This window comes from Ovis aries, chromosome 23 (genome assembly GCF_016772045.2).
Source record: "Ovis aries strain OAR_USU_Benz2616 breed Rambouillet chromosome 23, ARS-UI_Ramb_v3.0, whole genome shotgun sequence".
NCBI lineage: Eukaryota > Metazoa > Chordata > Mammalia > Artiodactyla > Bovidae > Ovis > Ovis aries.
Window position 1 is genome coordinate 33,216,975 of NC_056076.1, and position 13,590 is coordinate 33,230,564.

At 46.4% G+C, this 13,590-nt stretch overlaps 1 protein-coding gene across 4 annotated transcripts in view; it reads right to left on the reverse strand.

Annotated features, from left to right (window-relative positions):
• LAMA3 (laminin subunit alpha 3) overlaps positions 1-13,590 on the reverse strand; it is a 253,384-nt gene that overhangs the window by 150,975 nt on the left and 88,819 nt on the right. For all 4 annotated transcript variants that reach the window (XM_042239547.2, XM_060405225.1, XM_060405224.1 and 1 more), the window contains 3 exons: positions 8,586-8,720; positions 2,290-2,427; positions 1,037-1,083 (listed from right to left, as the gene is read on the reverse strand). In XM_042239547.2, the coding sequence (XP_042095481.1) occupies positions 1,037-1,083; positions 2,290-2,427; positions 8,586-8,720 (320 nt within the window). The remainder of the gene's footprint in view (positions 1-1,036; positions 1,084-2,289; positions 2,428-8,585; positions 8,721-13,590) is intronic.

The following is a 13,590-nucleotide window of genomic DNA, read 5'->3' on the forward strand; positions in this document are numbered from 1 at the left end:
AATTAATTATCTGACATCTTAGAATGAAGAGGTTTCCAAACAAGCATTCTGAGAAAAAGCTGGTCACAGAAATATATTTTGGTCATGAAAAGTAAATTAAGTATATTCAGGGGGAGTGAAAGTACTGAGTTCATTTTAACAATATGCTAATTGCTTTTGTTTTACTATTTACTTACTTGTTATACACAGAATCCATCTATGTGCTTAAAACAAAACTGGAAAATTCAGAATAAAAAATTTTTTTAATTTAAATTTATTTATTTAAATTGGAGGCTAATTTCTTTACAATATTGTATTGGTTTTGCCATACATCAACATGAACCTGCCACGTGTGTACACAAGAAAAAATTTTAATGATTCTTATTTACAACATTGTCATTATTTGTGGATTTTGTTACAACGTGGATATAAATCTAAACAGAAAATATCTGAACATTTAACTTGGTGAGATTCAGTAGAAATTAGATTTATCTGCAAGCGTGTTTATAATATGTAAGAGTCACCTCCTCGCTTAAACATCATCAAGTCCCACAGTGAGGACAGAGAACTTTCTCCCACTTTCCCTCCAGAACCTGGGGTTCCAGCTTTGCAGGCTCTGAGGCTAAGACGACAATTTCTAAAGTGCTTAGAAAATGAATCAGAATGCCACAACACTGTGCCTGGAGTAACATCAAATAGACTACAATTACTCTGTACACAGACAGCTTAATTAAACGTTTACTGGCCTTTGATTTTCTTAATTTTAATTATCTGTGTCAGGCTTATGTGCAGGTCTCTAGGGAGGTAATGCCTTCAGACAAACACTAGGACTCTACAATTCTACAAAAAGTTTAAGTAAACTGTATTCTTTTGGTCAAAACCAAAATCACAATATCATATATGCACTTTGAAAAAGAGCAATAGTCTCTTCAAGCAATTCAGCCTCAGGTCTTATTTTAATTTACTTTTAATTTCAGGAAGCTCACAAATGTGTCAGTCTCAAATAAATATCAGAATAATAGTTAGAACTGCAACCCTTTAACAATCTTCTACTTACCAAACTGGAGTCTACAGTTCCAGCTGGGTCACAGACATTGCTGGAGCCTGGATATGATATATAAATAGTTATATGGTATAGAAATGTCTGGAGCTTTAATGTTCATTTGTCCCTTTGTTTTGATGTTTTGAAGTTTTTTTCTTTAAGTTTTCCTTGTTTTTAAAACTAGTGCATCTATATTGATATTTTTTGATAGGTGGGTGGCAAGGTCTTTGCACCCATCAGTTGGTCAAAAAGTTTATTTGCGTTTTTCTATAACATCTTATGGTAAAACCCCAAAGAACTTCTGGACCAACTCAATAATTCAGAAAAAGACACCTCTAATAGCCTTCGTGGTCCTTAATCCCCAAATCACCCTTTTGGTCACTGAAAAAGGTGACTCTCTTCCCTGCCTCCTGCTAAAAGTTCATTTCTAAATGACGAAAAGGCGACTGGGGAAATAAATGAGTCAAGAATTTTGAACATCCTTAGAATTATCCAGAAGAGGGCAGTATTATACAAAAAGTTGTTTTTGGTTTTTTTTTGTTTTTTTTTTTTTTTTGTCCAATTCGATGCTAGGCTTCCCTGGTGGCTCAGAAGGTAAAGAATCTGCTTGTAATGTAGGAGACTGGAGTTCGAGGCAAGATCCCCTGGAGAAGTGCATGGCAACCCACTCCAGTGTTCCTGCCTGGAGAATTCCATGGACAGAGGAGTCTGGTGGGCTACAGTCCATGGAGTCATGGACACGACTGAGCGACTAACACACTAGCTGTTATAGAATTTGTAAGTACATTTTTTAGTTAACCAAGACTTACTTCTTTCATTATCACAGCTCCCTTGCTCTCCACCTGTACTAAAATTATGTCTGACTGACTGACTGACTGACTGAAGTTGCTCAGTCGTGTCCGACTCTTTGCGACCCCCTAGACTGTAGCCTACCAGGCTCCTCTGTCCATGGGATTCTCCAGGCAATAGTACTGGAGTGGATTGCCATTTCCTTCTCCAGGGGATCTTCCCAACCCAGGGCTCGAACCTGGGTCTCCCGCATTGTAGACAGACGCTTTACCGTCTGAGCTACCAGGGAAGTTTACAATTAATTAATTTCTTGCCTTAGTCAATCTCACGTTACAAGGGGAAGAACCAGGCAGATTAGGTCAAAAGTGAAGCAGTGACCAGCAGTGGGTCTGGCAGGCTTTGCAGACTTCTCTAGGAGGCTGGCCACACACACAAGGTGGAGAGGAGCCCACCCTCCAGCCATCTGCAGTCTTCCCTACCTTGGCAGTAGGGGAAATCAGAGGCACCCGAGAGACACCTGTCGCACTGCTGTCCCGTGATCCCTGGCCGGCACTCACACTGTCCAGTCACTGGGCTGCAGGGCGTCTGGTAGGACCCAAGGGCTGAACACTGGCAGGCTGGATGAAAAGACCTCGGTCAGACCCACGGCAGGAGCACCCGGGACCAGTACGAGTACGGAGGTGGGGCCCGAAAGACCCAAAGGCAGTTCCAGCTTCACCTCTAATCAGACTTGGAACCTGAAACACATCGCTCTGTTGCTCTAAATTGCAGTTTCTCCTTTTTTAAGTGGGAATAATATTAGCACCTACTTGACAAGAGCCCAGTGGGGTAGAACTCCAGGAGAGGGACTAGAGAATTAGTGACGTGGTCCTAAGAAACTAAACATAAGAGAGAAGAAACAGGCCTAGTGCCGCTCAGCCAGCCAGACACCAGGACATAACTCAGTTCTTTAGCTATCCAGGCCAGCATCCTCAGAGGCCCCACATTCCCTCCAGGCCTGTCTGCAGAGATCAGGTCCCTACCCAGGGGCAGACGACTGAGGAAACGTTCTTGGGTTCTGGGATGGTTTATGCTTGCACGTTGCCTAGGCCGTAGGGCTTAGATGTTGGCTCAACACCAAGTACGGCTGAAAAGGTGCTTTGTTAGATGTGACGAACATTTACGTCCGCTGACCTCGAGTAAAGCAGGTTACTCTGCACAGTCTGGGTGGGCCTCGTCCCATCAGTTGAAGGCCATACGAGAAAAGTGAGGTTCGGGAGGAAGAAGGAATTCCGCCTCCAGATGGCCCGTGGACACCAGCTGCAGCATCAACTCCCCGCTCCCTCCCTGGGTTTCCAGCCTACTGGTCTGCCCTGCAGATTTTAGACGCACCAGCCCCACAAACACATGCACTGATTCCTTAAAATAAATCTATCTATATCTATAGATATAGTAGGTCCCTTACATACAAACCCTCAAGTTGCAAGCTTTCAAAAATGCAAACGTGCGTTCCTCCAACGACAGGCACAAGTGAAAACTGCAGCCTGCCCTCCGTCTCCTGTTGCTGACGATCCTTCAGCTCTACCATCTCCCACCTCCTCTCCCTCCTCCAGCCAGTAACTCTTCTTGCCAATTCAGACGATGCCAGCCCCTGTATGCCAGCCCTTGTACTGTACTATTGTACTTTTCAAGGTACAGTACTAGAAGGTTAAAAGTGCTTTATTTTTCATGTTTGTTTTTTATGTATTATTGGTATGAAAAGTATTATAAACCCATTACAGTACTGTACAGGGGCTTCCCTGGTGGCTCAGATGGTTAAGAATCCACCTGCAATGTGAGAGACCTAGGTTCAATCCCCGGGTTGGGAAGATCTCCTGAGGAGGGCATGGCAACCCACTCCAGTATTCTTGCCGGGAGAATCCCCATGGACAGAGGAGCCTGGCGGGCTACAGTCCATGGGGTCACAAAGAGTTGGACATGACTGAGCAACTAACACACAGAGTACAGTACTGTATAACCTACTGTGAAAGTGGGGTACCTAGGCTTACTCTGTTGGACGAATGAACATGCTCTGGGGCTGGAACTCGTTCACAGGTGCGGGATTTACTGTACAGACACATCCTATGGGTTCTGTCCCTTTGGAGATCCCTGACACAGGTCCTCTCTGCTCTTCTTGCTTTAAGGAAGGGAATGCAGAGAGCAAACACGCATGCTGGCATTTGGAGCAGCAACAGGAGCCCGGAGCAACAGAGGAGGCAGCTCCAGCCAGCATCACATGGGTGAAATTAACACTGACTCCTCCCAGGACCAGCGGGGTTGTCGAGGGAGCCTCGGAAGATGCAGAAACACTCCAGAGGTGAAAACAAAGACATGGCCTTAAACACAGGTACATTATTTTAAATCGTGAATGACTCAATCTGGCATCACACTTTGGGTTTCTATCCAGCTTATCGATGAAAGCTGCCAGATCCCAAACTCAAACCCAACACTGGCAGCCTGTTTCTCACTCTTGGAAATACCACAAGGCTTTGCAAATATTTCAAATCAGCTCTTTGCTTTGATCCAGGTCCTTCTGAGTTTCTGGAATCTTTTCTTCTCATCTGCTCTTCACCATGCTTCTGCTTTGAGATACTTTGATTCTCAAAGAGTATTTAAAAATGATGATATTAAATAATACAAGGAATCAGGGAGCCTGTCTGCTGTGCTCCCCTGAAATCTTCCAGCCTCAAGCAAAATCCTGGTCTTTTTTTCTGGTTGTTGTTCATTCGCTCAGTCATGTCTGACTCTTTGCAACCCCGTGGACTGCAGCACGCCAGGCTTCCCTGTCCCTCACTGTCTCCTGGCGTTTGCTCAAACTCACATCCATCAAGTTGATGATGCTATCCAACCATTTCATCCTCTGTCGCTCACTCTCCTCTTTCACCCTCATCAAGAGGCTCTTTAGTTCTTCTTTACTTTCTCCCATTAGACTGGTATCATCTGCATATCTGAGGTTGTTGATATTTCGCCCAACAATCTTGATTCCAGCTTGGGATTCACTCAGCCTGGCATTTCACCTGATGTACTCTGCATGTAAGTTAAATAAGCAGGGTGACAATATACAGCCTCGACATACTCCTTTCCCAATTTTGGACCAGTCCATTGTTACATGTCCAGTTCTAACTATTGTTTCTTGACCTGCATACAGGGTTCTGGTCTCTATGACATGCCAAATAGATATTTACTAAATGAAGGAATAAGCAACTATTGAAATCCTTTGCCGGATCCACCCCCGTAGTTCAACTGATATGTGGTTTCTTGTTGAATCTTGCAACACTGCTGTGTGAGGCACTGTTCCGGGAACACCACCCTCTTCCCTGTCAGTGAATAAACTCACAGAGTGAGGCGACACTGCCAGACTACACGTAAATTGCAAGGAAAAGAGAGCTCCTTATTATTTCAGGGGTGCTCTCGACGCCCAGGATTTTGGAGCTCTTCTTTCTGTTGGAAGAGCAGGCTGGCGCCTTCTCCATCAGAGCCACAAAGTCAGCATTTCAGTTCCATCATAGTGAACACCCTCCACCTCTCTGGCTAACTGATCAGACATACAGAAAATCCCAAGGCTTCTTCCAACCGCCTCAATGTTCTAGACAAACACTGAACTGCAAAGCGAAGGGCCAGTTCAAAGCAAAATTGCACAGAACTTGGCCCATCCTTCTGGATTTGGTTTTTCCCCTTGGAAAGGCTGGGAGAGGGCTCTCCCAGGGGCATCCCAGGTCAGAAACCTCCCCCCACACTGCCACCTGCCATCCACTGGTGCATCTGGCCTCTTTCCAGGGCCAGTTTGTCTGATTTGTGAGAATATGCTGACATGTAGGAAGAGGTTAGACATGCACTGGTAACATGTATATAGCACTTTTCTAAGGAACTACCTGTAACCACAACCCAAAGACTATGGAAAACTCCAATGCGGACAGTTCAGGTCCCGGGATACTGAGGTTTGGGGGCAGCTCCACTGGGACAGGCTTCAGTGCCAGCCATGGGAGGCCCTCATTCTCTACACTCCCACCCTCCTGGTCTCTGCTCTAAGTGCTGACTAGCGGCTGCTTAGCAAATTGCACGAGGGAAAAAGCAAGAGGAGGAAGGAAGAGAAAAAGAAAAATCAAAAAGGAGAAGGAAGGAAGGAAGGATGGACGGAGAGGATGAAAAAAGAACAACACCTCCCGCCCTTCCCCACCAAAGGACCAAGTTCACAGAGAGCCTCGGTGTGTTTTCCAGTTGCAGGTAAAGTGCTGAGCCAGACGTCAACACAAACATAAAGCTGAAATACATAGAGACGATTCTCGTCATGGCCTCACATCTATGATTTGACTTTCAGCTCCAATCAAGAAAACTGCAAGCACTTCAGTGAATCCAAAATCAAATGAGGAGGAGACTGCTTTGCACTTAAAATCTGGAGCAAATTAAGTTAATACAAAACATAAATGCTGGACTGCAGTTGAAAAGAACAATTAGGGAGAGTTTTAGGATTCTTTTTAAGATTTTTAAAAAATTTTAAAGCAACGTTAGAGCAAAGCCACACAAGCATTCTTTGGCTAGACTATATTGTACTCTCCGATGTAGGATTTGTGGCTACACTGGTTCGCTTCTAAAATTCCATGGGTCAAGCAACCAACTTCATCTAAGAAAGATCACAAATTGAAATACTGGGTCAGGCCTTGATGCTAGACCAAGTTCAGATTTCAGCATGTCTGGCCTTCAGCCACTGGCTTCAACACTGCCCAAAGGAAAAAAAAAAATTAAAAGATCACAAAAGCTATTAGAAAAAGTGAGTACCAGAGAAGGGAGACCATTGGCAACAGAATGTGAGAGCATCCCAAAGGCTTCCAGAGCCTAGTGGCTCAAATCTGGAAGAACAACTTGGCGGCACACCTCTCCACGCCGCCAGGAACGAGGCTGCCCTGATCTTTCTCCTCCTGTTTTTTGTCAGACTTCATCTTCACTACTCATAACCCCGCCTGCTCCTAACATAAGCTCCCCTGGGGTTGGTCCCTGAAAAGTCAAAGTATAGTCGCTCAGTCAAGTCTGACTCTTTGTGACCCTGTGGACTGTAACTCGCCAGGCTCCTCTATCCATGGGATCTCCAGGCAAGAACACTGGAGAGGTAGTCATACCCTTTCTCCAGGGGATCTTCCCAACCCAGGGATTGAACCCAGGTCTCCTACATTGCAGGCAGATTCTTTACATCTGATCCACCAGGGAAGCCCAGATTGGCTCCTAGTGGACCTTGAAATGGAAGGTCTCCACCTCGTCTCCCACCTGCTAGTTCTTCTTCACTTTGTCAATGAGACATTTGGGGCCTACAGCTTAAATTAGAAATGTTAGCATCCCTACCTCATGCTCTAAAACGTCATTATTTGGGATGTCCTTCCATGGGGAAAATAAACCTGCAAGGATGAGGTTACCACCCCAGACCAGAGTCGGCTCAGTACTGAATCTGCCTCTAGGATGATTCGTACAACTCCAGCATAAGCATTAGCTGTACTGACGTTTCGACGGGAAACACACTGGGTCTTCCAACTCCTAATACGGAACTTCTCTGGCGGAAGTCAAGGTACAGAGAGTACAGATACCCCATTCCTTTCCTTACCTTCCCAGCTGCCGGGTGGTCCAAATCCCTGGGCGGGGACTGCGGAGGGTTTCTGTGGCCCAAGAGGCCAAGGCTGAGAAGGGGGACAGAGGATAGAGGCCCAGGACCAGGAGGAAAAGCGAGGGCTGGGAATGTGGCACATGGGGAGATCAGACAGGACTGGGGCTACAGGCTCTTAAAATGAGGTACAGCAGCGGTTCCCAACCTTTCTGGCATCAGGGACCAGTTTCATGGAACACAATTTTTCCACAGGCCAGAGCAAGGGAGGATGGTTTGGGAACGATTCAAGCGTATTACATTTACTGTGTGTGTTATTTCTATTATCACGTTGTGATACAAAATGAAATGTTGGAGTTAAAATACCTTGAATTAATTGGGGATTTACCTTATGGGTTTGGTTCAAGCCCTTAATTCAGAAAAGTGCATAGCCATTTCCTTCTCTAGGAGATCTTCCCGACTCAGGGATTGAACCTGAGTCTCCCGCACTGCAGGCAGATTCTTTACTGCCTGAGCCACCAGGGAAGCCTGCAATGGTGGAGGACCCAGGTTCGATCCCTGGGTCAGGAAGATACCCCTGGAGAAGGGAATGGCAACCTATTCCAGTATTCTTGCCTTGAGAATCCCATGGACAGAGAGAAGCACGCCAGTCTACAGTCTATCGGTTTATAAAGAGTCGGACACAACTGAAGCAACCTAGCACACACATCACTGACTGCACACCTGTTGTTCTTCGAGGCCTGGGCCAAACTCCTCCCTCTCCCTCCCTCCATCCCCTTCAGTGGCTCTTACTAGGATGGGAGACTAAGAGACAAACCAAGTGGAGAAGCAGGAGGCTGCGGTTTTGCGTGTGCTGTCCTCCTTCCTGGAATCCCCAGCCTCCTCCCCCTTGTCTGCCTGGCAGGTTCCTCAACACTGTTCAGGTACCACCTCCTCTCCAGAGCCCACAGGCTGACTGCTGGGGAGGAAGAAGGTTAAGGGTGAAAGGCAAAATAAGGGCGGTGAGATGGCCGCGGTAGGACGGTCACATGTAACATACATATCTGAGCCAGCAGCTCGTTCATTTAAATGGGAGGCTACACAGTTCTGCCAAAAGGAGTCTCTGAATTTCCTTGGGAGGAAACTTATCTCAGGGGACTGACAGTCACTATGTTCATGTTGCTCACTTACCTTGGCAAATAGGGAAGGAGTAGAAACCCGAGCGGCAGGCGTCACACCGAGCGCCTCCGACGCCGGGGCGGCACAAGCACCTCCCTTGGGCATCACAGATTTCAGGGAGAACTCCTTCCAAGTTACAGTCACAGCCTGCGAAGAGGAAGAGACATTCAGAGGGGCTCTCCATCCTTCCTCCCTTTGTGTGTTTCTCCCTTCACCCAGGTGTCTGCCATGGAAATCCAGATTCTGAGTTATCTATAGTTTATACCCAATCCCATCACTTTAAGGCAAATAGATGGGGGAAAAGTGGGAACAATGGCAGATTTTATTTTCTTGGGCTCCAAATTCACTGCAGATGGTGACTGAAGCCACAAAATTAAAAGACTCTTGCTCCTTAGAAGGCAAATTATGACAAACCTAAACAGTGTATTAAAAAGCAGAGCCATCACTTTGCCGACAAATGTACATATAGTCAAAGCTATGGTTTTGCCACTGGCCATTGACAGATATGAGAGTTGGACCATAAAGAAGGATGAGGGCCAAAGGACTGATGCTTTTGAGCTGTGGTGTTGGAGAAGACTCTTGAGAGTCCCCCGGACTGCAAGGAGATCAAACTAGTCAACACTGAATATTCACTGGAAAGACTGATGCTGAAGCTGAAACTCCAGTACTTTGGCTATCTGATGCGGAGAGCCAATTCATTAGAAAAGACTGATGCTGGGAAAGATTGAAGGCTAAAGAAGGGAGCAGCAGAAGATGAGATTGTTAGACAGCATCACCAACTCAACAGATGTGAATTTGAGCAAACTCTGGGAGACAGTGAAGGACAGGGAAGCCTGGTTTGCTGCAGTTCATGAGTGGCAAAGAGTGAGACACAACTTAGTGACGGAATAATAAATGGTTTACATACATTCCTAACTCATCTTAAAGACTCTTCTTAAAGGGAGTAAGACATCTCCCCAGGAAAGATCAGAGATGCCATTCAGGAACCTCTAGGGCAGACATGACTTTACAAAGTATCTACAATCTTTCAGCATCCATGCCCATGGGAACAATTTTTCCCCCAAAAGAGTCGGACACGACTGAGCGACAGAACTGAACTGAACTGAAGCCTTAGTTGGGCTTCTCTGGTGGTTTAGATGGTAAAGAATCCACCTGTAATGCGGGAGACCTGGGTTCAATCCTTGGGTTGGGAAGATCCCCTGGAGGAGGGCACAGCGACCCACTCCAGTATTCTTGGCGGGAAAATCCCCATGGACAGAGGAGCCTGGCATGCTGCAGTCCATAGAGTAGGACACAAATGAGTAACTGACCACGCGCGCACACACACGAGCCTTATTTAGTAAAATTTCAACTTCATAGATTCCCACTGAATGACTATCTTGACTTTAACATATTTCTACCACCATTGTTTAAAAGAAAAGAGATGAACATCCATTCAGCCCTGATCAGAGCCAGGTCTGGCTCTGGAGGACCTCACCGGGCTCATTTCAAGCCTGCACGCACCTGCCCTTCTCAGCAGACAGGGTGGTCCTGTCCATCTCAGGACCTCTGCTTTGGCTGGTCAGTCCTTGCGGGCAGCGCCCTTCCCGCGTTCCCTCTCATCCTTCAGTTCTCTGTGGGGGAGTCACCACCTCAGCAAGGGCCCCCCACCCAGTCTGTTCCAGCAGCTCCCCTGTCCCTTGCCTGCTCTCTGCCTTAACTTGGGTTTGTCTTTCACACTTTAATTACTGAAATCACTTACTGGCCACATGACTGACTTTGACCAGTAGAATAAGGGGAAAGCGCTGTCCTGGGATTTCAGAGCCCAGGTTTTGTAGCTTTGTGGCTTTATGACAGGCTTTGTGGCTTCCATTCTCACGCTTTGGGAACCCTAAGATCGCTGGGGTTGAGGGGGGTACTCTGGCTGACCTCCTCAAGGACAAAGGGCCACAGGGAGAGAGACACTGAGCTGTCCCCAGCGGACCTTCCAGCAAGTTCGGCAGAAAGACTGCCCAGCCAAGCCACAGGATTGCAAGAAATAAATCATGTTGGTTTTAGCCACTAAAATTAGGGGCTAAATAGATAGTGAAAGACAGCAATAAAAGAAGGAAAAACCTTTCAGACTAAACACTTAGGGAGAGCTCACCTAGGGACACCTGCTGCCACGTACAGGATGTCTTAATCAATAAGCGTTTCTCAGAAAGACAGGGCTCTTGCTCGACTTCCTTATGGATGGATAGATAATGAGGTCAAGCAAGAGTCCTGTTAAGATAAGCATTTTATAGGTGAGAAAAAACAGGCTCAGAAAGGTTAATTAACTTGCCCGAGGTCACACAGCTAGAAAAGCTGGGTAGGAATGTGAATCCAGGTCAGCCTGGTTTTAAAGCCCCATGCCCTTTATACGATGTGAAGGATACAAGCTGATAACTGATTTTAAAAGCTGTGTTCAAGGTATGTTCTAGATTAGTACACATATTCAAACCATTCTTGTATTTAAAGTATCTACATTTCTCTCAAGAATGTTAACATCTAAACCTGCAACATGGTCCCTTAAGGCAGTCCCTAAGGTAGATCAAAGACTTGACTGGGTTACCCCTACTTCTCAAGGAAGAGAGCCTCATGCACTTTGGAAAGATTTTCTACAAGGGTTAAAAATAGTAGATAATCTGAAGAGCTAGCTAAATCCCACTCCTTCCCTTTGCCCTTTTTCATGTAAAAGGTTGGTAACAGAGTTGTAGAATTATTATTATTATTTTATTATTTTTACAATAATGAAGAAAAAAAGATCAGGGTAAATCAGAACAATTCTACAGTCTTTGCCTAATATCTAACTTGCTCATACTTCAATCCAACAGTCATCTAACTGCCTCCTTTTGTCAAAAAGAGGCACTGGATGTGTCCAAGGGTATATTCATCACAAGAGAAGCCTTAGAGCTCAGGCTGGCATGAGCACCACCCTGTCTGTTCATCACAGCTGCTACACAAGGTCCCAGTGCCACAGCCCCGGAGGCTGAGACCACCACAGTGAAATGCAGAGGTTTACTGTCAACTTCAGTCTTGGCGACAAACCAGGCATTGGAATTCAGTAAGAAACTTGAACTTGACATTGGCATTGAAGTCAAAGGAACCTAGATTTACTACCATTTGTAAACAGAAAGAAAGCATCGAGTGCCTATGCATTGCTAAATTTGTTTCTGAAATTTACTTTTTAACTCAGGTGTGCTTTCTGTAGTGCAGCGGTTATCATGTTCTCCTGACACTTTTTTTTTAACTTATCTGGAAAATACTCCCTCACAGTGCAGGAACCAGAGATTTCTGAGGCCCTTCGCTTCTCCTCCACCCTCACCTCCCACCTCCTCACCAGGTCTTAGTGCCTGTATCTTAGGAAGGTAGCTGGAATCCTCGCCTCCTTCCAGAGTTCCAGAGCCTTCCTCGAGGACCTCACCCTTGTTTGCCTGGTTTATATCAAGATTCTCCTAACAAGGCTGTCTGCTTCCCATCTTCTCCTTCCAACCCACTCTCCACACTGGTGGCAGGAGTGATCTTTCTAAAAAGCCAATCTTTTCATGAAAAAAAGTGAAAGTGTTATTTGCTCTGTCACGTCCGACTCTGCGACCCCATGGACTGTAGCTCACCAGGCTCCTCTGTCCATGCGGTTCTCCAGGCAAGAACACTGGAGTGGGTTACCAGGCCCTGATTAATCCCCTCCATGGTGATCTGATGCCTTCAGGACACAATGCAAAGTCCTCAACACATGTGACTCAGAAGACCCTTCAAAATCTTCATGCTGCCAGAGCCCACGCATCACTAAAAACAGGTGTCTCAAGATGCTTTCCTATCACCTGGTGTAAAATCATCACCATAACACCTTATGGAAAACTCCAAATGATGTTTGGGCCACCTCAGTATATACAAATCCGTAATGTCCTCAACGCCTCCTTCTCCTGGTCCCAGGAAGCCCTTCTAGAACTCTACCTTTTTCTTTCCTTCTTTCTTTCCTCCATTCTTCCTCCCATTCTTCCCATCTACCCGCCTACCTTCCCTCCCTCCCTTTTGTAAGAAGCTATAAGGATGACCCTCGGGTCTGCTCCTATTGCTCCATGTTCTTGGCTGGTGGCTCAGATGGTAAAGAATCTGCCTGCAATGCAGGAGATGCAGGCTCAATCCTTGGGTCGGGAAGATCCCCTAGAGAAGGAAATGGCAACCTACTCCAGTGTTCTTGCCTGGGAAACCCCATAGACAGAGGAGCCTGGCAGGCTGCTGTCCATGGGGTTGCAGGAGTCGACATGACTCAGCGACAAAACCACCACCACTTTGCCAGGTCATAGGATTAACTCCTGCTGTTGAAACTGTTTGCCAGTGTGTCTCCTGCAGGCCTGGGGGCTTCCAGGGAGCAGCGACTGTGAACTAGCAGCTGCCTCAGCTGTGCCTGGTACAGAGGAGGCACTTAATAAGAGTTCAATGAATGAAGAATATGCTAAATATGCAAGACTCCAGTTCTCTTTGGTAAACACCATTCCTTGAATTCTGTTTTACTGGCATCTACAGAGAGCCGCCAAACTAACATATCAGAATTCACCTGTCTCTCTCTAAGCCATATCTGGCCTGTCTCCATGCCAACAGTGGCTGCCCCACCCTGCCACGCAGGTTAAAATGCCCAGCCTGGGGAGGGACAGAGTGCAAAGGCATGCCCCAGCAGGCTGTCGCCCCCAACTCTCAGAGTTCTCATCATTAGCACATGCCACAGCCCCACCCACATTGACTCACAACTTGGCAAGGGCAAGTAGCTCCTCTGGAGAAGGAAATGGCAACCCACTCTAGTGTTCTTGCCTGGAGAATCCCATGGACAGAGGAGCCTGGCGAGCTACAGTCCACGGGGTCGCAAAGAGTCGGACATGACTTGGCAACTAAACAACAATCACAACTAGCTCCTTACAAAGTGATCAGGGGAATCAAAACCTTTTCTTGGGGTCAAGGAACCTCCAGGCAGCCATGTCCTCCAACCAAACGAGCTGCTTTACAAACCCATCCCAAGATG